We start from the raw sequence: 27,889 nt of genomic DNA on the forward strand, positions 1-27,889 counted from the left end.
GAATCTATAGAGGCGTGAACCGATTAGTCACTTAGTACTGATGATCCGTCAAGTAATGACAGGTGGTGAGTTTACATACTGTTGACGGTTGTCAGTCACGCTTGACTGATCACGGGACTTTGATACGTACGTAGATACTATATATATAACATAAGTATATACATCTTGCAATTCGTCTGACTGGACGCGGAAGCTTAAGTAGCTAACCAGGAACAGATCTTGATACTTGAACAATTCAATTATAAAAATTTAGAAATAAGAATATCATTACCTTATAAATATTGTTACCAAAAGATTAATGTGATAAATATCAGCTTAAGTTACAGAAGACAGCATTCTAAGTTTTATTTTGGTGGTGATTAATTACGCGATGTATCTATGTAAGCAATTCATATTTTGGCAAATGATTTTATAACTAACTTTCCGTTGACGATAATTATGTAAATGAAACCTTACATTTTCAGCAATAAACATCAGAAAACGACCAAGAATATTCCTTTGAAAAGTCAATTTAAAAAAAAAGGTTTGAATATTTTATTGAGATACCTGCAGACGAAATAGATGCCCTCAGATTACAAAGAAGATTTGTCTTGGAAACCCTCCTACATTACATAATTGACATAGAGAATGATGGTAATAATATCATGTTCCAATTACTGATTTTTTTTCTGTTAAGGTATGGCGATTTGGTGATCCACATCAGCTTGGGACCCATAGTAACACTTGTTTGAAAAAAGTATATCTGCATAAATATATATGGTATTGTGTTTTTATTGTACAAAACAAAAGCATTATTTCATAATCATAAATATGACAATTTCATTAAGGGAGTATATTCCCTGACGATAACGAGGATATCAGACGCAAATGATTAACTTTTATTACATTTAGTTAAATAACTTCATAGTTCCTACACTAAGGACAGCAAGATATGACGTCATAACGCAATAATATTCTATAATTTATATACTTTGTGAATGAAACAGAATAGACCTAAATTGCGTATAGTCTACTTTAAAAAAACTTATTTTTCATGTTCAAGTGTCACAGGAAGTTCTTGATAATATGACAATTAAAGTAACACGCCTTATCAGTCGTTACAAAATAATCAGGCCTGTTTTCTTGAAACCATAAAAAACAAGCCATATCATAAAATTTTTCCTTAGATAACTTATGGGAACATTTGTTTTACTTAAGTCAGTTTTAGACCTAAGATTGTTGCGAGAAATCGGGGCCATGCTTACCAAGCCCGCATTAAGGAACTGATCTTTGGGTTTGAAATAGTCATAGAGGGAAAATGTTTCAATTTTCAGTTATTAAATATTCAGTGTTGATGACCTGTGACATGAAAGTAATTGAAAAATAATAATTGCAGAAAAAAATAATCTTACGCAAATATTTTCAAAATGTTCCATCTTTGCGATTTTTTTTTTAAATGGAAATTGGGATTGTCTCAATGTTTTTAAAATTATGATTACAAAGCCATGTAGAGGACGATTCCGTGAAGGGATAAAAAATCAAATCCTATATATTTGCCACTTTAAACACGACTGATGATTGTATGCGGGCAACATTTAAAATAACGTTGACATTTTCGACAAAAAGTGGTTATTGCTGTTAAAGAGAATATACATAATGTTACAAACATACATGTATCTAAATAAAATATCTTTTATTCATCAACATCATTGACAACAATGTGTTGTATACTTTATTGCTATGTCAATGTACCATTGCAGAATTCAGTACGTAAGGATTATATTCCTAACAACAGAGGAATGTATAATAATGACATCGGTTACTACTGTCAGAAAAAGCTAGTTACATGGTTCAAAGGTCATTTTTTCCATTTTATGTTGTGGATACATATTTAGTTATATTTTAAAATTTTCAACAGATGCTCATGTGGTTTCTGTGATCCTATGGTTACGGAATTGGAATCTACGGTCTGCCTTTAATTTCATAGTTTCTAATAAAACATCTCTGTAGATTGTCGATATTGTTATCAATTTTACATGTTGATATGTTTATTATTTATTATAAAATGTGACTTGTTGCAATAATTTATATACATTACATATATCCTCTTCTCGATATAATGTATTTATATGACTCTTCAGCAAGATACTATTACTGATATAATGCAATTATTTATTTAATAATGTGTACTGTAGCATTCGTATGAGTAATTAAGTAGCTGGCAATGGTGAAGATAATTTTTTTCTTATGTTGTTACAAGCAAAAAAAAAATTAAACACGCACATTTCATGTATAATGTTTACTAACAAACAGGGCTGAGTAAATGTACAATAAATACCATTATATTGTCATATTCAACAGGTCAACATTTCTCATATGAATTAAATTGACACTGAAGTAATTTAATACCTCCATATAAAACCCCATTCACACAAACGATGATTTTCTATAAACTCAAACTGGACTCTTATTTACTCTTCTTCTTTTGGAAGCGAAAACTTATCTTATTTTAACTTGTTTTATTTCTGTGATTGCACCACACTGGATTTATAATTACAGCCTGTAATTATTCATGTGACACACATAATAAGACATAACTGTAAGTTTAGGTATTTAGCTCTATGCTCAGCAGCGGTGAGCCAGTCGGTGAACCAGTGACGGTATGCTGGCTGCAGCCTCGTTATCGTAATAATTTTTTGCATATCGATCATCTGCCCAGATGGTCGTATGTCTAGCCTTGTATCTCGGTGTGTGCATTTGCCATCCCCATGGAATGAGCTATTTCGGTAAACTTAAAAGGGGGCTCAATATATAGGCAACTTATCACTGTTTGTGTCACAAACCCTTTAAGTCAGAAGTAAAAAACTGTTCACGAGCAAATCCTGTGGCGACTGAAAGAAGACTTGAGATTTGTTTTGAAGTGTCGGTCTCAGCCTCAGTAGTACTACGTATGATGTAAACAATGTCATTGTCATAGATCTTAGACGATGAGAGTGAGTCGCCAGTCTGTAATAATTGGTTTTAAAACAATGTAGTTGACTGTTGAATAATAAAGATGTGATAAACAATATACCATTCATAACAAAAATTATAAAACACTTATTACATACTCCTAAACTTTAAATGCTATCAATTACATAATTGGAAATTAAGAATATTCCTCACCTCCATTTTGATTTAAGATTGGACTTGACCGATTTCTTATCATTGTCATATCTGGACGATTAGGTAGATAATATTAAGTGGTATGGTTATCATGGTTCCTTCTTGTGCCTATTTATAGGCCAGAATACACACACACACACACACATATATGTATGTGTGTGTGTCTTGTTTCAATTGAACCTGTTGTTAATCGGAAATGAGCTTGAAACATCCTATCAATATACTGGATCCTATCAAAATAGAATTACTGAATATTCAACCCGCATTTTAGCGAATATTTGCTCATTATGCATAATGAAATGATATCCATAAAAATTTGCAGCAAGAATAGGACCGAAATTTAGGTTGCAAAGTCACTCAGTACCGTACCAGGAAAAATTATTTTTAAAAATAATGTGTTTGGTATATTTTAATTTAATGATACTTGCATAACTCTCACAGCAGTCTCGTTTTATTTTCATCCTATTGTGATCTTGTGATCAATCTGATTAAAATACCTATCCTTATAACCACTCTGTTATATAAAGGATCTGGCAATATCCCATAGGGGGTCACGTCCAGATGACCTTTATACCACAAGGTCTTCATATCTGTTACATTTTCTACATTTGCACATCCATTGAAAACGATATTTCGTCCCAGTATACATATACAATTAGATTTATTGTGCTCTTTGGGCGAGATGACTACGTAAAACAAAATAAGTCTGACAGTTTTTTCAAACTATTTCGTCCCTGAAATTTACTGTCAAAATTTTGCAAGTAGCAATTTGATTGGCCATTTCCAAAGGTCACATGGACATGACCCCCAATGGGATTTTCTCAGATCCTCTTATCAAACGTAGTGATAATAAGGATCTGTATTTTAATCAGAATGATCTTGTGATCGAAAATGATCCGACATGCTGCAATACTGTTACTTCTACCAAATAGTATTGTTTTAATGATGTTGTTAACAAACGGATACAGTTTCTCTAACCAATTATTGCTATCGATGTTGATAATATCCTCGAACTGCAAATACGATGGGATCACTCTACCAGGGAACGTAAACAACAACAGTGCCCTAGCACTGTGTCGAACCTTCTCGCATATTACATCAGCTATTATTCTAATCAGTCTGGAATCGGTCTCATACAGCTCTGGGAACAGTATTATTCTCACCCCGGGTCGATCAAACGCTTACAACCAAACAGATTCCCTTTTGGCAGATGAATGAATTCACTCTATATCCAACAAATTGGAAATCCGTCGATTTATTTTCCTTGAATACTCGTTTCGTTTCATAAATAAACAACAAGTCTCTGGCATTTGAAGCAACATATCCTGTTAAATTCCTTTCAAGGCTTAGTTTTCCAATGTACTGTTCAGTAGAACGAACGTAACATACCGACTCCATTAGAATATTTCTAAAAGTTACACTCATCCAGTTTTCTAAATCTAAAAATCCAGTTTTAAGATGAATGATGCATTTTCAGCCTTATGAATAAAATGCCGATATGTGTTTTAGGCTCGTATTGTCGACTTCTCAAAGACCTTTTTTAATAGCATCTGCAATGTTGGCAACATGCCAATATTATGATGTGACGAGTTGTAATAATCGATACTCCGAAATATTCGTTAGTATGTATCAGGGGAGCCATCGGTCAAAGCAAAGAAATATGCATTTTAATGAATGACTCGTTTATTGAAAATCATAGCCTACTCTGTCTGTGTATATATTGATGCAATACATATGTTTTGTAGACATTAACTTACTATGTAGTGTTGTTATACGTGTAGTTCCGCATGACGATCATCCGGAACACATCGGTATTGTTGTTTGGAACCTTAAGGTGGAATACTACACTGGCTACGTGTACCTAAGCTCCGATCCGTTCAAACCGTCACTGTTGTATATTATACTATATAAAGTATATATATCTGTTGCATGTTCAATGGGAAACCCTTAATATTACAATACAGCTAAGTATGCGTGGAAACGCGTGTTAACGATATCAACATTTATTCAATTTAGGCCTGAATTATCAATGTGTTTACTTTCTTTTCATAGCAAGTCTACGCTCAGTATTACACATAGCTAACCATGCATGCGAAAGTTTGTAAACAATATTCATATGCATATATATGTATTAAATTCAGGTCTACCCTATCAATGTTTTACATTTATTCTACATTATAATCATTGTACAATTACATGCTTCACCGACTTTAGCAATATCAGTTAACATAACTGGGCGTTTAAATAACAAATAGCATGCAAATTGGTTATTTTACCACACTCGACTTATTTACTATATAGTACATATTATTGTATATTTTATTGCATTGGATTTCAAACAAAACAAAAGAAGAAACATTTACGAGGTTGATGAACAGTTATATCGTATTTCAATTCACGAACATTTATTCCAGCAAATAAGTATAAAAGAGAGAATTGCGAAATTAAACATTTATACAGTAATTTTTCTTATGTGTAATGTATTTCCGTGTGCCATTAATATTTACATTCACAAATTTCCTTCCCTTGTTTACTTTATCTAGTGATGATGAGTGATATTTAAATACCAACATAGCATCATAGCTCCGTAAAAGTTTGACAAAAATGCGTTTTATGCATAGCCCAAAGAGTTAGTAAACTTATGCCATGTCCCTCTTTCAACATTCCCTTTAATGCGCTTTTAGTCATGAAGTTTAGGAGAAATATCTAATAATATTAAACACTAAATGTTTCCAAACGCAGGACAATCATCTGTAAGTTTTTGTATTTACGTTAAGCGTAATCACATAACATAAGATCCTCAAAGACGATGGTATATCAATACTGTTTTGTTTTATTAAAGGATGCGTATTTTCACCATAATAGCAGCATTTATTTACGATATGAATCTCGATCATCATGCATTTTCGTAACGTTCAACAAACAATATCCATCAAACCCTCATGTTGCTGAATAAAACTCGACACATCCAAAAAGAACAACGTTGTTAAGTCATGGCGCCCCTTATCAAATTGGAGGTCAAAGGTCAAATGTCACTTCCTCTTATCTTGTGATCAGACTGTCGATTATTTGGTTCAACTGTCGGGGGTGTAGTGTTCCCTAAATAACAATGAAGGGCTACACCGTGTCGACCTTTCTGTGGTGTCATGCTGTTGTATTTGTCGTTGTGACGCTACTGTTGTATTACCGTACCATTAACCTACGGGACCAGTATGAGTATGAAACCGCCAGGATGGTTATTCTACAGGGCGAATGTGCAACACAGGAAGGGAAGATAATGGAGGTAGGTAGGCAATCAATTGAATAAACATAATTTGGTTTGGTTTGGTATATTATCGATAACTTAATTATTTATCTTTTGATAACGTCCATTTAACAGTCATATAAGGATAGCCTCTCGTGTATGTGGTGTGTTTAAATGCGGGATGCGTATTTTGGGAGACTGTGGTATATTCATGTTTTGTCTTTTTCTGTAGTAGAGCTCTTGCCCTTTATATAGTTGTATATTACTTAGGTATGCTGCCAAAGACACCAAGCAACACTCCCCGTTCACATTATACTGACAAACACGAAAAACGCCTTAGTATGACAAATTGTACGACAAATGACATGACTAATATTTGGTTCGGAATTAGTAGTTTAACGTCGTATTGACAGCCAGGGTCATGTTTTGACGGGCCAGATTCGGAGAGACGGCCAATACCTGATAACTGCTCCATATGAAATTCGAACTCGCAACCCAGAGATGAAAGGCTTGTGGTAATGTGTCCTAGCCGTCACCACAACATGACCATATTAACAAAAAGAAGGCATAGTCACAGTGCGGATAGTGTATAATAGATATGCCTTTTAAAATTAAAATTTTAAAACTATTATAGAACTTCTGACACTGTATAAATATCCTCAACATCAATAAAGTAGGAAAAGTTATTCTTATATATCTGGTGCGGCTCTTACGGCAAGTGCCCAGGCCAGTGCTATAACAGAGATATATATGTAAATGTTCAAGTCACATATATGAAACCAGAGAAAGTACAGCGCTCAACAGGTAGGGCGTTAGAATTGTACCTGCTGCCCCTATTGCATGATCGTAAAAGGCGACTAAATTTAGGATCTTATCTTTTCTCTTCTTCCTAACTGACTTTATCTTTCCTAATGCCTCCCTTGGCACCACCTCACTTTTGGCCTTGAGTTGAGCGTTCGCCTCTGTGAGGAAGGCTCTGGGTTCTGTCCCCTGGCCGAGACACACCAAAGTCTATAAAAGTGGTAGTTTCTGCTCCTGCTTAGCGGTCAGCATACACGGAGTGGAACGACTGGTTGGCCCGTTGTCAGTATAATGTGACCGGGTGGGGTGTGTTGCTTGGTGTCTTCGGCGGCATGCTTCAGTGATATAGCACTATAAAAAGGGCAACAGTTCCACTATACAAGACACAACACGAACATACCGCAGTCTCCCAGTATACATGCATGGGAGGCCGTCCTTACATGACCATAGCTGTTAATAGGACGTTAATAAATCAAACAAACAAACAAACAAACAAAACAGCGCTCAATAAGTAACTGATGACCAAATATTTATGAGCTTCGGTATGAATTGCGTCCGTTACCTCTCATATCATATTTGAAAGTCCACATTGGATTCTAACTCTTGTCTTAAGGTATTCTGTCTGCGTATTACAGAGTAAGCTCCCTTTCGGGTAGGTACCGGTTATTACGCCATTAATTTGTGAGCGCAATTCACGTCGTTTTCGTCGAAAAGTAAGACTTTACGCTCGCAAACACATGACGTCACAATCAATACCTACCCGCAATGGCACATAACTCTATAATATGCATATATAGAATAATTACCACTCAAAATCACTAAGCTAAATCGTCGCAAAAGAATACCACGAAAGGTGTGAAAACGCAAAATTAAGTCACGGCAAAATTAAGTTGAATCACAGTAATTCTCTTGCATGGTGAACCGTTCAATATAATAGTTTCACGTGCATTTATTAAACTTAAGAAATTCCTTAATTTAAAATTCTTCAGAAGTTAAAGAAAAACTCTTCAGTTAAAGGGCCTTCGTGAAACTAGGCCCAGGGATTCATAGCTGAGACAAGTCAGATGTGTCAAAATAGTCTACTTTAAGATCCACAGGGAAGTGGTCGTATTAACAAGGTAATCTATATTGTAAATAGTTGATGACAACAGAATATTTTATGTAAATAGAAATATATAAACTTATTAATAGTTGTTAATTTTTTTAAGGGAGAAAAATTTTGATTTCCATTTTAGTTTTCGACCATTGCCAATGTGTAAATTTCAAGATTCCACACTAAATCGAAGTGGAATACAGTGCGATTATCGTGCTTAGTTTTACCATAAAGTTATTGCGACGTTATAATTTGACATAAAAATCGCCGGAAGGTTAGGCGGATTGTACACAACTAACGTCGAATTATTATCTCGATATCGTCGTTTTCTAACGGCCATTCTAGATATATTTTTTTCATTTTAATTGCAAGCATCTGAATAAGCAAGAATCAGCTTTGCCGTGTATAAAGCGAAATAGTACAACTGAAAATAAAAACAACTATATATGGATGTGTTACTTATTTTGTTATTATATGTGATCTTAAATGAGTATTCATTTCATACGGGGCATTATGAAATGAGTCTGAGACGGCAAGGCTTGCTAAACAGACGAGTTTCATAAAATCACATATGACATTCACATAACTACAATAACCTAAATTTCAATGAATCTCACGTTATAAGACATTGCTGAAATCTATCGGAGGCCGCCATTTTGTCCCGCCGTCCTTGAAATTCTTACGTCACGTCATGACGTCATTTTATTGTTTTTATCTTGGTGTCACAATAAATTTCCTACTAATCTAATTCTTTACGGGTCATACAACACTAGTGACATATGAAATATGAAATGGGCGAAATCAGTTAGAATATACCTTTCTGTTGTAGGAAGTGAACCATGTCGTTGAAGACTTTCTCAGGAGTCGCCCTTATTACTCATCACTACTGTCGTCTAGAAGCAAAAGACTGCTCTCTATGCACGGTATGTTTCAGGAGCTACTACAAATGCAGGTAAGGACGATATATTTTTTCAATGATTTACTTTTTATTTTTCTTAGTATATGACATCGTAAATCCAATGGAGCACGAGGTAAATTGCGTAAACGCAAAGCGAGAAATTCCCTACAGCACGACCCTATCACTGTTTACACCATTTACAATCAAAATCTATTACGCTCCAATCTTGCTACAATCAGCAAAGCCAATGAAGCGGACTAAATAATAAAAGTTTTCGTTACATGAACGTGTTTTACTTTGTAATCTGTTTTTAGGATAACATTAATTCTTTATTTGTTCATAAAGTGTTAGATAATATTTCCTTAGCGGAAAAATACGGAACTCTTAAGACAAATTCAATATATTTTGCATTTTGTAAAATGTTACCTTATCTGCCCTGCAGGTAGGGCGTTAGAATTGTACCTGTTGCCCCTATTGCATGATCGTAAAAAGCGACTAAATTTAGGATCTCATTTTATCTTTCCTAATGCCTCCCTTGGCACCGCCTCACTTTTGGCCTAGAGTTGAGCATTCGCCCCTGTGAGGAAGGCTCTGGGTTCTGTCCCCTAGCCGAGATACACCAAAGTCTATAAAAGTGGTAGTTTTTGCCCCTGCTTAGCGCTCAGCATACAGGGAGTGGGACGACTGGTTCGCCCGTTGTCAGACAGTGTAATGTGACCGGGTGGGGTGTGTTGCTTGGTGTCCTTGGCGGCATGCTTTAGTGATATAGCACTATAAAAAGGGAAGCAGTTCCACTATACAAGAAGACAACATGAATATACCGCAATCCCCAAAAACACGCACCTCGCACAACATACACGCAACACCGCATACATGGGAGGCCGTCCTTACATGACCATAGCTGTTAATAGGATGTTAATTAATCAAACAAATAAACAAACCTTTACCTTATTAAAAATCTTGAACTCAAGATATACATAGTTTACGTTATTTTTTTTTTGTGAATAAATAATTTGTTTAAATTAATTTTCGATAAAATAAGGATTTTTTTTATATTTTTATTATAAATTTATCAAGTGATATACAATTTACATTGAGCTTTTGCTTAACGATGCCAGGATAAAATCAAAATAAGTGATATATTTAAGCAATAAACTATTACTAGATTGGACATACAGTTGATATGAAGCCCAACCAGAAGAAAGATAAATAGAACGGCATGAATATTAATATTTCTGACGATTATTTAAATTCAAAACAATACGTGCATATCTTTTGTATTTCTCGTATTGACGTCACCAAGTTCAATAAACGGAACAGCAATACCATCAGATTTTAATAAAGTTCCAACCAAAATCGGTTTAAAACAAGCGATCAAATGAAAATTATGCGATATTGGTTTTTTCAATACATGCTAAATAAATATTATTTTGTCAACACGATGATACTATTGGATTTAAAGACCGTACAACTTTCAAATAACTCTATTAAATTGTTTATTTATATTATCTTACCTTTATGTAGAGGCGTAAGTGTACATCGTATTCATTGTCAGTGACGCGATAGAAGCGTTAAATATTCATACGCCTGACCAGATGGGAGTTCATAGCCTGATATTTCCCATCTTGTTTAACATATTTAAACGGGAAAACTGAAGTAGAATGGAAATATTTATCTACATCTTCTCTACATTTTACAGATATATAAGCGGTGTTTTGTGAAGTGCATGTTGCGTGTTATTAGAGGCTGTTGTATATTGGTGTTGTGTCTCTTTATATATATATATTCTATAAGAAATAAACATGCTTCAGTGATATAGCACTATAAAAAGGGCAACAGTCCCACTATACAAGAAGACACAACACGAACATACCGCAGTCTCCCAGTCCACTCACCTCGCACAACATACACGCAACACACCGCATACATGGGAGGCCGTCCTTACATGACCATAGCTGTTAATATGACGTTAATAAATCAAACAAACAAACAAATAAAAACAATAACGACTGACTTATAGATTTCGTCCGTAAGGATTTTTCTTTAAATGTATCATATAAATTCTATATATATCTTGCCCTTTTTATAATGCTTAAGCATACCCCTGAAGACACCAAGCAACACGCTCCACCTGGTCACATTATACTGAAAACATGAAAAAATTATAATAACAGTACATATTGTGTATAGCAGATGTGTCATAACGGGCGAACCACTCCCAGTATGTGAAGCGCTAAGCAGGAACAAACACTACACATATTCCTTTTTTGTTTGAAACATGCTTTTAATAAAACCAAAAACCTTATTGCAACTTAATCATCGCATATACGGTATCCTGCTTTGAATAAAATGTAGAGTAAACAAAAACATATATTTACTTCAAATATTGTTATTTCATTTTCTTCCTATTTATATGATATATATATACCAAGATTGTGTTAATGCTGAAATTACATTTAATATATCTGCTTTTGTTATTGTTTTAACTTAACGAAAACATCGTTTATTTAAGTTATTTTTCTTTTTTGAATTAATTTGTAATTTAGTTTAAAGGCAAAAGTTGACGTTTCTATATCGTCGTCTGTTTTTTGAGTAACCATCAGTTTTACTAAGGGATCACGGTCGTTGTCGATGCGTCGTATTTGCGGTCATCTTTATCATCGTAGCCTTCAAGGTATTCGACCTCCTCGCTCTTCATTATCATCATTAGAAGTAATTTACCACCATCAGGCTCTTTTTTGTCCTCATACGTTGTTATCGGGTATGTGTTCGGTGTTTTCCATGATGTGGTAATAGGTGAGCTAGACGTGCTGGCTTGCGAAGTCGATGTAGGAGCGGCAGTAGGTGTCGTTGTACTGCTGGTAGTAAACGCCGTTGTAGTACTACTAGTAGGTGTCGGTGTAGGGCTGAGAGAAGGTATTGTAGGGCGAGAAGGAGTTGGCTCAGGTGTTGTGTCAGTCGAAGAAATCAGTGTTCCTCCTGTTGGAGGTCCGGGTATTCTGGGATCTCTTGGTGGTGCATCGGTCGTTATAATAAATTTCGCTATAGGTGCCATGTGGTGTTCCGAGTCTCCTTGTCCACCTAAAGCAAAGACAAATGTGATAAATTGCGATACTGACATCGTCATCATACTTTTGATTTCAATAAGATTCTTTTAAATCACGACATTATCATTGTAACGTCACATTTGTCATGCCAGCTACCACGGAAGATGGTTGTACAACAAATTCGTATTATAGATGCAAAATCTCTGCCATTTGAAAAAATTCTAAAAAAAAAAAAATACAAAAATTTCTTTCATGCACCGATGAAATTTGAACAAGGATCCGCAAAGCGTGGCATTATCCCCCGCGCCCTGCAGTTGGTATAAAAACTCAAATACATCAAGATAAAACTAACAATTATTCAAGTATAACTTTAAATGTATGCGAGTTTTGTAAAACTGAAAAACAGAAACAGAAAAAAAATCCTAAAAAGGAAGGTTCGCAACAGTAAAAGGCACAACTATGGTATTTGTCTGATATATACATAAAGTGGTAGTTTCTGCTCCTGATTAGCGCTCAGCATACAGGGAGTGGGACGACTGGTTCGCCCGTTGTCAGTATAATGTGACCGGGTGGGGTATGTTGCTTGGTGTCTTCGGCGGCATGCTTTAGTGATATAGCACTATAAAAAGGGCAACAGTTCCACTATACAAGAAGACACAACATGAATATACCGCAGTCTCCCAAAACATGCATCTCGCACAACATACACGCAACACACCGCATACTTGGGAGGCCGTCCTTACATGACCATAGTTGTTAATAGGACGTTAATTAATCAAACAAAAAATACCGATAATTTAGAGGAGGTAAGGATGGTTACAGTGAGAATGATATTAAGAAAATAATTATATAATGTGTATTGCATGTGAAAACCTCAATAAAATTAGTTATAAAAAGTTTCATGAAGCTGCGTTGAATGCTTTTGGATTTATAGTCCGGAAAGAAAAGGAAACAATAATTTGGTAGTTTTGACAAAGTTTCCATGGTAACGGAGAAAATCCCAAAAAAGAAGGTCCGCAATAGCAAAAGGCACAACTAGGGTACTTGTCTGATGTATACAGAAAGTTTCAAAGGCTGCATCGAACGCTTTTGGAGTTATAGCCCAGAAACAAACAAAAAACAAAACAAAGAAACAAACAAAACCAGTAATTTGGTATTTTTGATTTGTGACCAAGTCTCCTTGGTACTTAAAAACACCTAACATGGAAGGTCCGCAATAGCAACATGCACAAGGGCACTTAGCTAATGTATACAGAAAAGTTCAAGGAGCTGCGTTGAACGGTTTTAGAGTTAAAGCCCGGAAAAGGATTTTAGAGCTAAATTAAATATACCCGCAAACGCGTTTCGCGGGGGATACAGAAAACATATATCCCTAAATGATTATAACATGTCATTTTAATGACGTCATAATACTGTGTTACTCATGAAAATAATTAATACAAGAGACGCATTAGCCTTAACGGTCATATGACAAAAATATTATACAAAGGCCGAAAACAGACCTTAAGAAATGACAATTCGGAGCCTGTTTCTCTGCCCCTTCCCCTCTTGTAATCGTTAAATCGTTAAAAGGGAGTAGGATATTACTCTTTTAGAGTACCGCCATTTAGTCTTTGGACGAACTTGAACAGCCCCATTAAAAGGGTTCAGACCGGCTCATTTATATAAAATATAATTGCCTCCTCTAATAATGTTTCACACCAAATCTGGCGTAATCCACTTAAGGGATAAGAAGAAGGGGTCAGGTTTTAGGTTCAAGTAGATTTCAACAAAAAATGAAAGTATTATGAACACCAGACGGTGCATAACGACGGACGAACACGAGATAGTTATGGGTCTTTCTCTTGATGACCTAAAAGTGCCAATGCAATTAACACTGGCTCAGTTTATTACTGTTGAAGATGTTACACAGCTTACCATTTTTTTTTGTTCTTCATCAGAAACCGAAACAGACATATAAATACTTGTCTACATATACAAAAGTTACTTACTTTACACCATTATCACAATTGAAAAGTTCAACTTCTAATTTTACTCCAGGTTAAAATAATGTAAATAATTAATTGCGTCCCGAAACAAATCCACGACACTTTATCTTATATGGAATTTAGTGCTGATTGCACATGCATCAAAAGCAAAATAAATTATTTTATACTTTTTGTGTTAGACATATATATAAATATATATTATACACCAATTATTGTTCAAATGATGGATATCATTTATGCTCTGTCGGCGGTGGAGTATCTTTAAGAATCTTTCTTTAGCAAAAATGTACAAAAAGAAACCACCTCAACTGAGTAATGCATTCTCCACAACACACAATCATACAGCATATAAATGACCAGAGATAGGAAGACAGAAAACACAGAAATAAGAAATAAAAAGTGTTATATTACCTATGATTTGACCAATTTTTTTAACTTTCTCTATTATAAGTTCTGTACAATAACCGTATTAGATAACTTTGTGGAACCATCTATGTGCAAGTCAGTTGAGATACTGCCATAAATCACAATTCTATGAAGCGCATATATTGTCTCTAAATAAAATACATGAATATCGTTAGAATTCACAGCAAGGCTTCTATAGCAATCATTCTTTTTCCTTCATATTAGATTCTTAATACGATTTAAGAACTTTGCGAGCGTTTGACGAATAATGAATAGGAAATATGACATTAATAGCATCATAAATCTGATATTGAGAACAAGTTAAAACGAATATGTACTCACCAAATTTACCAAATTTTACGTTTTGCAAGATCAACTTCGCCTCCTCTTCGTTCACGTCTATATCCGAAAAACTAGCGCCATCTATATCCGATAAACTAGCGCCGTTTACGGTCCCGATAAAGAACAAAGTGACAAAAAATGCCCAAATTTGGGCCATCTTTAGGCCTAAGTCTGCAGTGTATGTTAAAGTATACTGTAAGTCACTGACTGAACACTTTGATTAATGTTTATATTTTATACCGTTTCATTCGTCATAGCCACCGGGCATAGTGCTTGACTGCCATGAGAGTGTATTTAAAAGGTTGATTCAATAAAGATTTCTTATCATGAATCGATCTTAATGTGATTCTACTGACAATATAGTTGACTTTAATCAGTTAAAACGAAACGATTTCAATTGCTGTAAAAACATGTTGCGCTTTCGTGAAACTAAATTTCCTTCCTAAAGATATCATTTCAATTTATCGATAAACTAAGGTTTAGTTTTTGCTAAACTGGAGTTCGTTTATATAAGTTTATCGGCCCATCGACAGCCAGGGTCATTTAGGGCCAAACTTGAGAGTACAATACAAGAGTAATGTGCATGGCCTATACGAGGATCATCCCAGTTAAACTTAAAGTTCTTCCTGAAGAGACGTAATCGGGTATAACTGCTTTGGTACTCAATTTCAACGAAAAATAATCTTGCATTGTCTGCCCTGCAGGTAGGGCATTAGAATTGTACCTGCTGCCCCTATTGCATGATCGTAAAAGGCGACTAAATTTAGGATCTTATCTTTTCTCTTCTTCCTAACTGACTTTATCTTTCCTAATGCCTCCCTTGGCACCGCCTCACTTTTGGCCTTGAGTTGAGCGTTCGCCCCTGTGAGGAAGGCTCTGGGTTCTGTCCCCTAGCCGAGACACACCAAAGTCTTTAAAAGTGGTAGTTTCTACTCCTGCTTAGCGCTCAGCATACAGGGAGTGGGACGACTGGTTGGCCCGTTGTCAGTATAATGTGACCGGGTGGGGTGTGTTGCTTGGTGTCTTCGGCGGCATGCTTCAGTGATATAGCACTATAAAAAGGGCAACAGTTCCACTATACAAGAAGACACTACATGAATATACCGCAATCTCCCAAAACACGCAACACACCGCATACATGGGAGGCCGTCCTTACATGACCATGGCTGTTAATAGGACGTTAATTAATCAAACAAACAAACAAGCACTGTCGTGAAAATAAAATTTCCTGAGTTTTCCTATGAAATATTAATATATTCAAGGAGTGGATATAACGACGCTGATAGTAACCACTTGAGTATCGAGGATGACAGTTTAGGCACAAACACGAGGTTTTGTTTAATAATCTATTAAATGACGCCTTCCTATCAGCCAGGCACATTTGAGGACAGTCCCTAGTGCAGCGGTTTATTCGTGTTGTGTTTCCTTGTATATAATGGAACTTTGTCCTTTTGATAGTACAATATCACTGAAGAATGCCGCTGACACCCTACAAACACACCCCACTTGGTCAAATTATACTGACAACGAGAAAACAGTCGTTCCACTTCATTTATACTGAATACTAAGCAGGGAGGGACTGACACTACCACTTTTATAGACTATGCCGAGTATTGGGTCTCGGCAAGAGGATATGACCCAGAACAATTCTCACATATATGCAGGTGGGCGTTAAAATAGCATCTTCTGTCCCTATTGCATATTAATTAATGATCGTAAAAGGCGGCTTAATTTAGAATTTTATCTTTTCCTTTCTTTCTAATTGACTTGCTTCTTCCTAACGTTTCACTTGACACCACCTCACTTTCGGACTTTTGTTGGGCGCTAGCCCCTGTGAGGAAGGGCATGTGTTCCGTAATGCCCTGGCCATAAATACGACATTACAGATTGCTATACCCTATGCCTTATATTGCTTGTTTTTTTAATTAATCAAAATAAATAAATGTCCTATTAACAGCGACGATCCATTTAGGACCGCCTCCTACGTATGCGGTATGTTGTCATGAAAATATCATATTCTAAATTTACTTGTATTTTCCGTGCAGTTGTTAGGTAAAGAAAAGGTTTTGATTTCGAAAAGTCAACAAATCAATTAGTTTAGGCATATGAACATTCCATTAGTATTTTTAAAGATTCATTACCCTTTACAGATTTACCCCATTTGATATCTTGATCAGTGTTGTAAAAGATTTTTTATATGTTTTCACAGGAGTTAGTACTGGAATCATATTGCCAGAACAACAGTAGACTATGTGAAACAGGTAAGAGTAAATCGTTGTTTTATATACTACCAACATTATCATACAGGCGATCACGCAGAGACATAGTCGAAGTTTACAAAATACTGTCAGGGAACTGTGATTGTCAAGTATCAGACAATTTCAAAATCAGGAAAGATTCCTCAACACGTGGACATGGCCTCGAGGTTTACCAAACACTCGAAATTAAAGTTAACGAAATCCTCATTTACACAGAGAGCTGTCAATATAAGAACACTCTTCCTTCCCTTGTAGTGTACGAAATAATTGTAAAGGAACTCGAATATAAATTAGATGAACACTGGAATAACAAACCACAAGAATGGTGTTTAAAACCCATTGTTAAAGTAATAATTTTATTTCATTAAAAACATAATTATAGTATTATAGAGCTGCCTGTCAAAGGAATACTGATTCCTACTTTCATAACTTAATAAATCATTATAAGTACTTGAACAGTTCGTTACTTTTTCGAACAGATCAAGTGTGATAACGCACAGAAGAGTCACAGAGAAAATGAGGTTCATCTTTCACTTAATGATTCATCATTGCTCCCGACTTCACGTTTGCGTAAATATTTTCATGTACATATACAGTAAAACAATTATTAGGAAAACTTTGATATTTATTCATGAGTCGGTAACTTGCCTGGTTAAAAGTTACGAAATTCATAATCTGATTAAAACACAGATCCTTATAACCTCTCCGTTAAATAGAGGATCTGACAATATCCAATAGGGGGTCACATCCAGATGACCTTGATACCACGTGGTCTTCTCTTCATATCGAATTCATTTTCTACATCTTGTCACATCAATTGAAAACGATATTTCGTCCCAATGTAATATACATTTAGTTTTGTTGTGCTCTTTTCAATTTATTTCGTCCCCTGAAATTCACTGTCTTTTTTTAAGGTAGCAATTTGATTAGCAATGACCATTTACAAAGGTCACCTAAACATGACTCCTATTGGGATTTTCTCAGAGCTTCTTATCAAATGTAGTAGAAATGAGGATCTGTATTTCAATCAGATTACGAAATGCATAACTTTAAAGGGAGATTAAAACGTGCATCCATTCAAATTCTGAAAAAAACAATTTTCAATTCATTTATTTGTGTAATGATTCCAATGTCCGGCTCCGCAAAAATAACGGCTTAACTATAATAAATTAATATTTTTGATTATTTAACAACTTATTGTTATCGTGATGGACATTCAAACTACTTTTATCAATTACATACATTTTACCCACAACATGTTAATGTGATGAATTTTCCATAAAACGATAAATTCAGTATTCAACTAAGAATATTCAATCAGATATACGATTTACACGTATTCATAAATATTTACATTTTGCCACAAAAACTATCAGTACTCTAATGATTATCATTATCTACATTATGAGTCCATAAATGCAGTCAAGACTTGGTGTAATAATGTCTATATTAATGAATGGAAAACATGTTTACTGACACCGAAATGCAATTTATTTTTATAGGGACTATTTTTATTATATTGATCTTGGTTGTTCAGGTTAAGTTGAAGCGGGATATTCAAATATTCACTCGGATCTCAATTATGGTTACATAGAAATAGAAAATATAATATAAATACAACAATTAAAGTATTGTTAGAATGCATTTAATGAATAAATGCGATCTGGGTAGCATATACATATTCATAGCGTCCTGTCTGGAATACATGCAATCAATCTAACAATCAAGACATGATTCAGTCAACCTAACTTCGACCACTACACAGGATATGGTGATTTTGTGGTATTTATATTTCCATCAGATTAAAATACATTTCCTTATCAAACATAATGATAATAAGGATCTGATCTGTATTTTAATCAGATTTGGGTTTTTTTCTAAAAAAATGTCGTAAAGAGCAAAGAAGTCAGTCATAAAGTCTCAAAATTTGATTTTTTTATGTGTAACTGATCCGATATATTAATTGAAGTCCTCGTCTTTAAATTTCCATCGATGATTGCAATAAATCATGGCCAGAAGGCGTATAATGTTTGATGCAATTCTGGAATTTAGTTATCAGCTCGAGTCGATCATTCTGAATCGTATTTGTTTTACTGATGACTTTCGTTTGGGTTTTTTCAGGTATAAAGGGTATTCCAGGTCCAAAAGGATTTAGAGGTAAGTTGGATTCATCACGTCCAGATAGAAACACTCGAATTGTGTTAGTGTTTATTCCTATCCTTATCTTTGTTTGATTTATCTTGTTACATTATATTGCATAGCAAGTATACATTTTGACAAAAATAACCATCGTTTGTGAAATGAAATTTGTACGAGCTAAACTAATGGATAAGATTGCATTTTTTAAAGTACGTATTTTGAAATGAGTAGCATTGTGGTTACAGCTGATATGTTTAATTGGATATTTTGCAGGTATTACTGGCCAACGAGGGGACCTCGGTGACGTTGGTCCCAAAGGCCGAACCGGAAGTCCGGGGAATAAAGGACAACCAGGGGTAGCTGGCAAAGTCGGGCCAAAAGGAAGTAAAGGCGTTACAGGCGCTGCTGGTCCAAGAGGTGTACAAGGACCGAAAGGAGAAAGGGGTGATATGGGCGTTATTGGACCCAAAGGAGATAGGGGTCAAGTTGGATGGAAAGGTCAAAAGGGACCAAAAGGTTCATCCGGATTGATCGGCGATACGGGGGTTCAAGGACAAAAGGGCGCAACGGGAATAACAGGAGATCTAGGTACGTATGTAGGTTGAATGTTATCCAATCACTTTTTGATTTACATTGTGTGCATGATAATAACGACACGACACCGACTTCCGGTAACAATATATGAGTGAATTATCTCTAACCGTACGTATCAGGACGGCCTCTAGACAAACACCATAGGTCGAAAAAGCTTGCTATGTGTTAGGTTTTTCGAAATATTTTCCTTTATTTTTTTCTGTTTTGTCTTCCATATTCTATTTTCCATCTCCTTCAGAGTTGTAGAACACTAGTATGATGGTATTCTAAATTTTACCTAAATATTAGATCTAAAATCTTTTGTGTTTTAGGTCCCCAGGGACCACAAGGCCAGAAGGGCGATCCAGGACCTGCAGGTCCACCCGGAGATATCCTCGATAAAGACTGCCAGTGTAAAGGTACTAAAGTGATAAGACTACTGAAAAGGGATAGCTGATCAATTCAGATTTATTATGGGTGCGCTTGTTTTGCACCGAAATTTATCTCGCCGGTTAAGCCGGACATGTGACACAAAACAAGTGAATATCCCATGTGCGCATGCATGAAGAGTGTAAATATCTGAATTGCTTTGTTTGCAAATATCTTACAGAATTGTCGCCGGGTATGCCTGTCTTTTTTACCGGGCTGACACACGTGTCAGCGCCGTGTGATCCGTGCCGCCGCCTGAAAGCGTGAGAAAACGGCTACACCGTCACTTTTAATTACTCAACCATTCTTGTAGTAGTTGGATTACATTATTAGGTGATCCTGTCTAAAACTTGTATAAATTTCACAGTGGTTATTTATTTTATTTGTTTAACTAATGTGACGCCGGCTCAGATAAGTGTATAGCGTACATAAATGCATGTAACGTACCTGCTAAATCGTAAACAATATTGCAGACTTTGTCAATATTTTTGTTTTAATTTACAAGCGCCATTTGCATGACCAGGTAAACAAGGAGTCAGAAAGCGTGGCATTATCCACCGCGCCCAGCAGTTGGTATAAACCCCCAAATACATCAAGGTCAAAGTAACAATTAGTTAAGTATAACTTTAAATGTATTGTAAACCTGAAAAAATAACAGCTGGTAACAAAAAGAAACAGAAATTTGGTATTTTGACTTGGTAGCAGAAAAAAACACCGAATATGGAAGGTCTGGAATAGCAAAAGGCACAACCAACTTGGGAGCGTCGCATTTCGCGGGCGATAAAAAGGATTCAATTTATATGCTTTCATGAAAATGTATCCGGTCAAACAAGCGTTCCTTGTACTTGCTTTAGACACTAGTAAACACAATGGCATCGTCTCGTGGTGATATAAATATGATACGAACCCCGTGACTTGTTATACTGAAAAAAGTTTTTTTGCAAAATATGTAACAATATCTGGACAATATTGGCAAGATGTCAGGGTATGGCCATCATCACGTGACGAAGACGCCCACGATGACTGAGAGTAATAGATCACTTAAGCACATTTGCCAATTCTAGTCAAAGAAAAGGAAATATCCTGATGTCAATCTGCATTTATCAACCCCCTTAACAATAACCGCATGACTTTTCAACCTTTCATCACAATTGACACATAATCGTAATTAACAATACACCCTTAGGCAGCGTCTTTGCTCGTGATATAGCCGTGTGGATATATCTGCAACACAATTAACAGGACAATCGTTTTAATTGCAAAAAATACATATAGCGTATATTGATATAATAATTTTAAAAGATGAATTGTTACCCGGTTGTTACTTTTGGTTTGCACGCCTTAGAGGATCTGACAACATTCAATAAGGGGGTCATGTTCGGATGAACTTTTTGGCAAGTGTACGTCAGATCAAATTCATTGTTGTGTCAATTGATAAATCCATTTCGAGGGAGATGACTATATACACGAAAATAATTCTGACAGCTTTTTCAGAGTATTTCGTTAGTGATAATAAGGATCTGTATTTTAATCAGATTGGTGTTGCCTTAGGATTTATTCGACATTTTTCAAATTAACAGGTTCTTAACAGGTTGTGCCCCCCGGCAGCCTCACACATCTAACAAATAACTCACGTTGAAAGACAATAAAATGTACAAATAAAGATGTTATATTTATCTTAGGCTCTTGGTTCTGTTCCCTGACCGAAACACTAAAGTCTACACAAATGGTAGTTAGTATAATGTGACCGGGTGAGTTGTGTTGCTTGGTGTCTTCGGCGGCATTATTTCTGTTATTCCCAAAACACGCATTTTTCACAACATACCCGAAACACACCGCATACATGGGAGGCCGTCCTACATGATCATAGCTGTTAATAGGACGTTAATTAATCAAACAAACAAACAAAAAGAATTACCAAAAGGGCAACAGTTTCACTAAACATGAAGACACAACATGAACATACCACAGTCTCCCGAAATCCTTACCGCGCACAACACATACGCAACCACCGCATACTTAGGCACTATAAAAAGGGCAAGACTTCACTGGCTGCTAATAGGACGTTAGATATTCTTAGCGCTTATTACAACGGGAAAAGTGCGACTGGTTCGCCCAATACGAATATATCGCAGCCTCCAAAATCTGCTTAGCACTCAGCATACAGGGAGTGGGACGACTGGTTCGCCCAATACGAATATATTACAGCCTTCAAAACACAATGACATCCACGCGCAACACATGGTACGCTGTCTTTAGATGATCCCATTTGTTCGTGTAATATAATCAAATAAACCAGACTATTAAAGCAAAGATGTGAACGTCATATACAGGTCTCTAGAAAGGTGCAGAGATCCTAATATATCTATTTATCACATAATCCGCCTGATATCCAGTGATTTCCCCTGTGTAATATTTTTGTATACTTCGCTAGTATAATATGACATGGAGCGATTTTCATTGGCACGAAATTCATTGTGACGTCATACAGAAACAATAAAATGATGTCAGGAAAAATGACATGACGTCAGGATTACGAGAACGGCGGGACAAAATGGCGATCTTTGCTGGATTTTCGGAATATGTTTTGACGTGAAAATCTTTGTTATGTAGGTATTTGGAGTTATGTCATAAAAATTATCTTAAATTTGTGTTCTTTCATATGAGATTTTATGTAACTCGTCTCGAAGTTTCAATTTTTGTTCGCCAAGGCTCGTAAAAATAAAAATAAAAACTTTTTAGACTCCTTTCATAAAATCTCTTTGAAAGGAACACTTATGTAAGATCCTATATATATTGCCAGCTCAGTATCGTTGATAAGGCCACGGAATCTACTGTTCTGTATGGCTATAAAGAACTTTTTTATATGATGTAAATATCAAGTTAGAATAGTGTAGCTTTTTGAGTTAAACTAATCAATTACAATGTGTGATAAAACAAGCTTAGCAATCAACGTTTTTGTCCGTATACTATTAGACTATAATTCCACTACACAAGGTAACCATTTTGGACCAGACAGATCTATTTGTTTTTCCAGTCAACACGATTACCACCACAACGGTACCGACCACGACGGGGACAACGAAGGCGTCCATCACCGGAACGGTAGATCACGTCCGAATTCTTGACCCTGTTCATCTTCAATGCCTGACCACACCTTTACCTGGCCAAACGATCACGTGGGAGAAAATCGGCGTCCCAATGAGTGAGCGTTATGACATCACAACAGATGGGAACATCTTGTCGATACCGGAGGCATATGCGTACGATACCGGAAGATACAAATGTACTGTGACATCGAGTACGGGACCTTCTATGCAGGCTATCATTTCATTAAAAGTAGACGGTAAGTAACAGCATAAAAGAAGTGGGACGAGTGGTTCGCTCATTGTCAGTATAATATGACCGGGGGTATGTTGCGTGGTGTTTTAGACGCCATACTTCAGTGATATAACACAATAAAAGGGACAAGAGTTTCACTGTACAAGAAGACACAACACAAATATACCAAAGTCTCCAAAAACACGCACCCGTACTTTATACACTCGACGCAGTGCATACATGGTAGGCCGTTCTCGCATGGCCTTGACTGCGGTTGATAGGACATTAATTGATAAAACAAACAAACTATCAGCATTACAATATTGAAATAGAAAAATTAGTTTATAACAATTATATCCTGAATAATAAGGAACATTTCTTTACCTTCCAAATATGTTAGTTCTCCCCCTTTGTAATTCAGGAGTGACAGAGTATGATTGTAGCTTTGAGGTTGGGACCTGTAACTGGAAACAAACAACATCAGATGATCTTGACTGGACACGCCATTCGGGTGAAACGGATTCTGTATCTACTGGACCGCATACAGACCATACCATCGGCAGGGGTTTGTGTAGATTTTAAGCTGTTGTACGATATAATAATTAATATGTCTTTGTTGATAATGAAATATAATGGTGGTATAAATGATACTTTTTTGTAATTGTAACAATTGTAACAATCGATGTGATTGCATTTCCATTGCGTCAAATTTAGTTTTTAGTTTGGTGAGAATCTGCTGTTTATTTTACATAGTGTGGAAAGCTTACAACGAATTGTTTTAAACATTTTTTTCAGATTATTTCAATGACCTGATAAAATTATATTAGAGCATGCTCTGGCATTTTTCTTCTGTCACTATACAATTGTTTGAATTCACCTCAAGTATATTTCGATATTTCCTTTATAATGTATGTGGATAGAAAACTTCGCACATGATCAACATCGCCATCATCTTTGTCTATCGTTCCATTGTACTTGAAAGGTCGCACAAAATAGAGAATATAGTGAAATTCTTCCCTTTTATTTACTTCATTTGAATTAATGTCAATGTAATTCATTTGAGTTAATGTCAATGTAATTTCATTTTAATTAATGTCAATGTAATTCATTTGAGTTAATGTCAATGTAATTTCATTTTAATTAATGTCAATGTAATTTCATTTTAATTAATGTCAGGGTAATTGCATTTAAATTTAGATCAAGGTAATTCATTTGGTTTAAGGTCGAAAATTTATTTAAATTAAGGTCAATTCAATCTTATTGTTTCGTACAAAGGTCAAACCAATGTCAAAACAATTTGGTCAAATAATTCCTAATTTGTCTTTAATGTAATTTCTTTTATTCATCGACTTTCTTCTATTACGAAGGCATATATATTGTAAGACTATTACATGCGTGGATACGGATATACTACCCGCGGCTTGTCCAGTATTTTACATTTTGTAACAATTTTGTGATCCCGATGGTATAACAGTCCTGTCCTTCATATCCACATTCAAAAGAATTTTTTTTCTCTCATACCTTGACGTTTTATTGCAATTTTACTTCTATGATTTAATATTTTGAAAAAAACGCGACTGCAAGTTTATTCTCCAGACATTAAATGTGCATATTTTCAAAGCAAATCCGTTGCATGTTCTGTAGTAAGCATAGCCTAGTTTCTGAGATAGAAAAAAACATGTTAAAATTGTACCGAGAAAAAAAAGTAATTTTGATGACGCCGAGACGTAATGAGGCTTTATTGCATGGGGTAGCCATGCAATACAGCTTAAGGCGACTTGAGTGTATTGGCCGAGACCAGCTAGTATTGCATTGTGGATATGAAGGAAATTAGTGTATTGCGTGAGAGGAATATATTACGTTAATTACGGACGCAGTCAGAATTGGTGCTATAAACATATCTAGTATTAATTAGAATTGGATCATGAGCCCTAATGCTGTATTTATCTGTTTTCAGTTTTATCAATCTTTATCTATCCTTGAATTCAAAAAATTATCTGAAGATAACATCTTGAAGATGGTCTATTCAAAGACAATATGTCCATGTTAATCATACTGACAAAATCAATACAATTTACTGTTCCATTTTTCTTTTCACAGGAAATGAAGGCTATTATATGTACTTAGAGACATCCAGTTATATTTCTGGACACAAGGCGGATCTAGTGTCACCCATTGTCGACCACACCAAAACATACTGCGCCAGTTTCTGGTACAACATGAATGGCATCCAAGTAGCTACGCTAAGTCTCATCGCTAAGGTAACCCCTGGTTCAGTGGTCTTCGTCAGTATGGCGGGGTGTGCTGGTCTGTGTCTTTGGCTAAATGTTTCTGTGAGATTGCAATAAAAACGGAACGAAGTTTAGTTAAAATACAAATGAGTACATCGCAGACGCACAAGTCATTTATGTGGTCAACCAATTGTACTACTATAGAGGCGGTCCTTATATGATTTCGGTTGATTGATTGGCCTTATCTAAGGCCGGTCTACTCCATTATATGTTATAAGTTGAATATTTAAGTTCGTGTGTGTTTTGGAAAGCTGCAGCAATTTGGTATTGTGCCTTCTTACACTTGTGGAAGTGTAGTTTGGTCTGCTATATCACTAAAGCATGCTGAAAAAAAAATCCCACCCGGTCACTTGAGTTCTCGTAAGTTAGCAATGCATGCTCAAGTATGTCATATACGGATAGTTTTCCGGCGATGATATACTCAAAACTGGGTTAATTTTCGAAAACAATTGTCAGGAATTAATCATGATTGATGCTGGCAAATGATGATTAATACTGTCGCTGGACCAATGAATAATGGAATATTCGTTAGTTTTTTAACTGTTCAGTCAATAAATGAATTTTAATTTGTTTAACTAATTTTACAGGAGAGTTCCGAGAGCACTCTTTGGACGAGAACCGGAAATAGGGGTTCCGATTGGTACTCTGTCCGTATACAGCTACCTCCCAGAGCCAACGACTATAACCTGGTTTTCCGAGCCACGCAAGGTAGTGGTTACCATGGAGATATTGCGATCGATGACGTCACTGTGCGTGAGGGCACGTGTTAAGAGACGCGTCGATATCAAGATATTATATATGATATATAGTCGTTACTAATCGCCAGTCAATGAGTGATTTTACCGTTAAACAAAAATATCAAATTTTATTCATTTGAAAGTTCGCGATCTCGCTTTTAGAAGATTTTTCGCGAAACCACTGCATTGATTTGTAAAACCACATACGACGTTGTCTGTATATTTATAGTTATAGAAGGCTTTGTTCTATTTTAACATAATTAAATTTATTTCAAAAGTTCACATTTGTATAACATGTGATTTGTGTTGTCTTCAAACTATGTAGTTTTTATTGGATATATTCAAACTATGTAGTTTTTATTGGATATATTTAAGTAATCCGAATAAAGATCTCCAATGTTGAGGTTTAAGTCTCTCCCATGTCTTGTTTCAACAATGATGAAAGAGTTTTAGTTGTTTCCCAAAATAAACCAGGATATATGTGGCATATACAGGAGTTTTGTGAAATGGCCAAATTGGCGGCCATTTCGAAAATGTCAAAACGTTACACTTGTGTTTAAAATGTTCACATTATTCCCACTGTCACAAAGTTATTACATAAAATACAGACATGTATTTACATTTTCACTGCAACCCTACTAATACTATGTAAATTTATATTCTAACACGTTTCGCGGGAGCTTGCATTAACTTCCGATGCGCTACATGTTACTTTATATGACAGCATTAAAAAAATTATTATTAAATTCTATATACAATGTAGTCGCTATGAATGCAATTTGGATGGCAGATAAACAGAATGTCGCCCATTGTCACGTCTCATTCTTTCTTTATCACTTATTGCGTGTACTGCAGGCAGCCATATTTTAATTCTCGTAATCAGCACGACGATATGTATATAATTGTCTGTAAAGACGACACGTGTTATAGGGACACGCCTTGAAGTACTTTTTATATAAATACACCGCCCTCCAAAATTTCTCTTGCATAATTTAAATTTTGCAGACGGCAATTTTTCTCTGAGAAAACTCGGAAAAAAAACAATTAATGAGTTAGAGAAGTTAAATTGGTTGATAAATAATGTACACTGACGCCTTTATTTCTATACTTTTTGTATATCTGTGACGCCACAGATTCTCGCGCATTTTTGAGCAAAGTTTTCCGCCTTTTAATGAAACA

General features: G+C 35.6%; 2 protein-coding genes across 2 annotated transcripts; one reads left to right on the forward strand and one right to left on the reverse strand.

The window, feature by feature from the left end:
• The first annotated feature begins 6,101 nt into the window (after positions 1-6,101).
• On the forward strand, positions 6,102-27,003 carry LOC138306408 (uncharacterized). The gene is made up of 10 exons (XM_069246853.1): positions 6,102-6,427; positions 9,112-9,234; positions 17,172-17,223; positions 19,342-19,377; positions 19,633-19,947; positions 20,265-20,351; positions 23,399-23,707; positions 24,104-24,247; positions 25,783-25,943; positions 26,561-27,003. The coding sequence occupies exons 1-10, from the start codon at positions 6,254-6,256 to the stop codon at positions 26,741-26,743; spliced, it is 1,584 nt and encodes a 527-aa protein (XP_069102954.1). The 5' UTR covers positions 6,102-6,253; the 3' UTR covers positions 26,744-27,003.
• LOC138306222 (mucin-7-like) lies at positions 11,554-15,155 on the reverse strand. Its single transcript, XM_069246623.1, has 2 exons — positions 14,963-15,155; positions 11,554-12,261 (listed from the first exon to the last, which is right to left on the reverse strand). The coding sequence occupies exons 1-2, from the start codon at positions 15,117-15,119 to the stop codon at positions 11,789-11,791; spliced, it is 630 nt and encodes a 209-aa protein (XP_069102724.1). The 5' UTR covers positions 15,120-15,155; the 3' UTR covers positions 11,554-11,788.
• Positions 27,004-27,889: the final 886 nt, after the last annotated feature.

The sequence above is a fragment of the Argopecten irradians genome, chromosome 13 (assembly GCF_041381155.1).
Source record: "Argopecten irradians isolate NY chromosome 13, Ai_NY, whole genome shotgun sequence".
Classification (NCBI taxonomy): domain Eukaryota; kingdom Metazoa; phylum Mollusca; class Bivalvia; order Pectinida; family Pectinidae; genus Argopecten; species Argopecten irradians.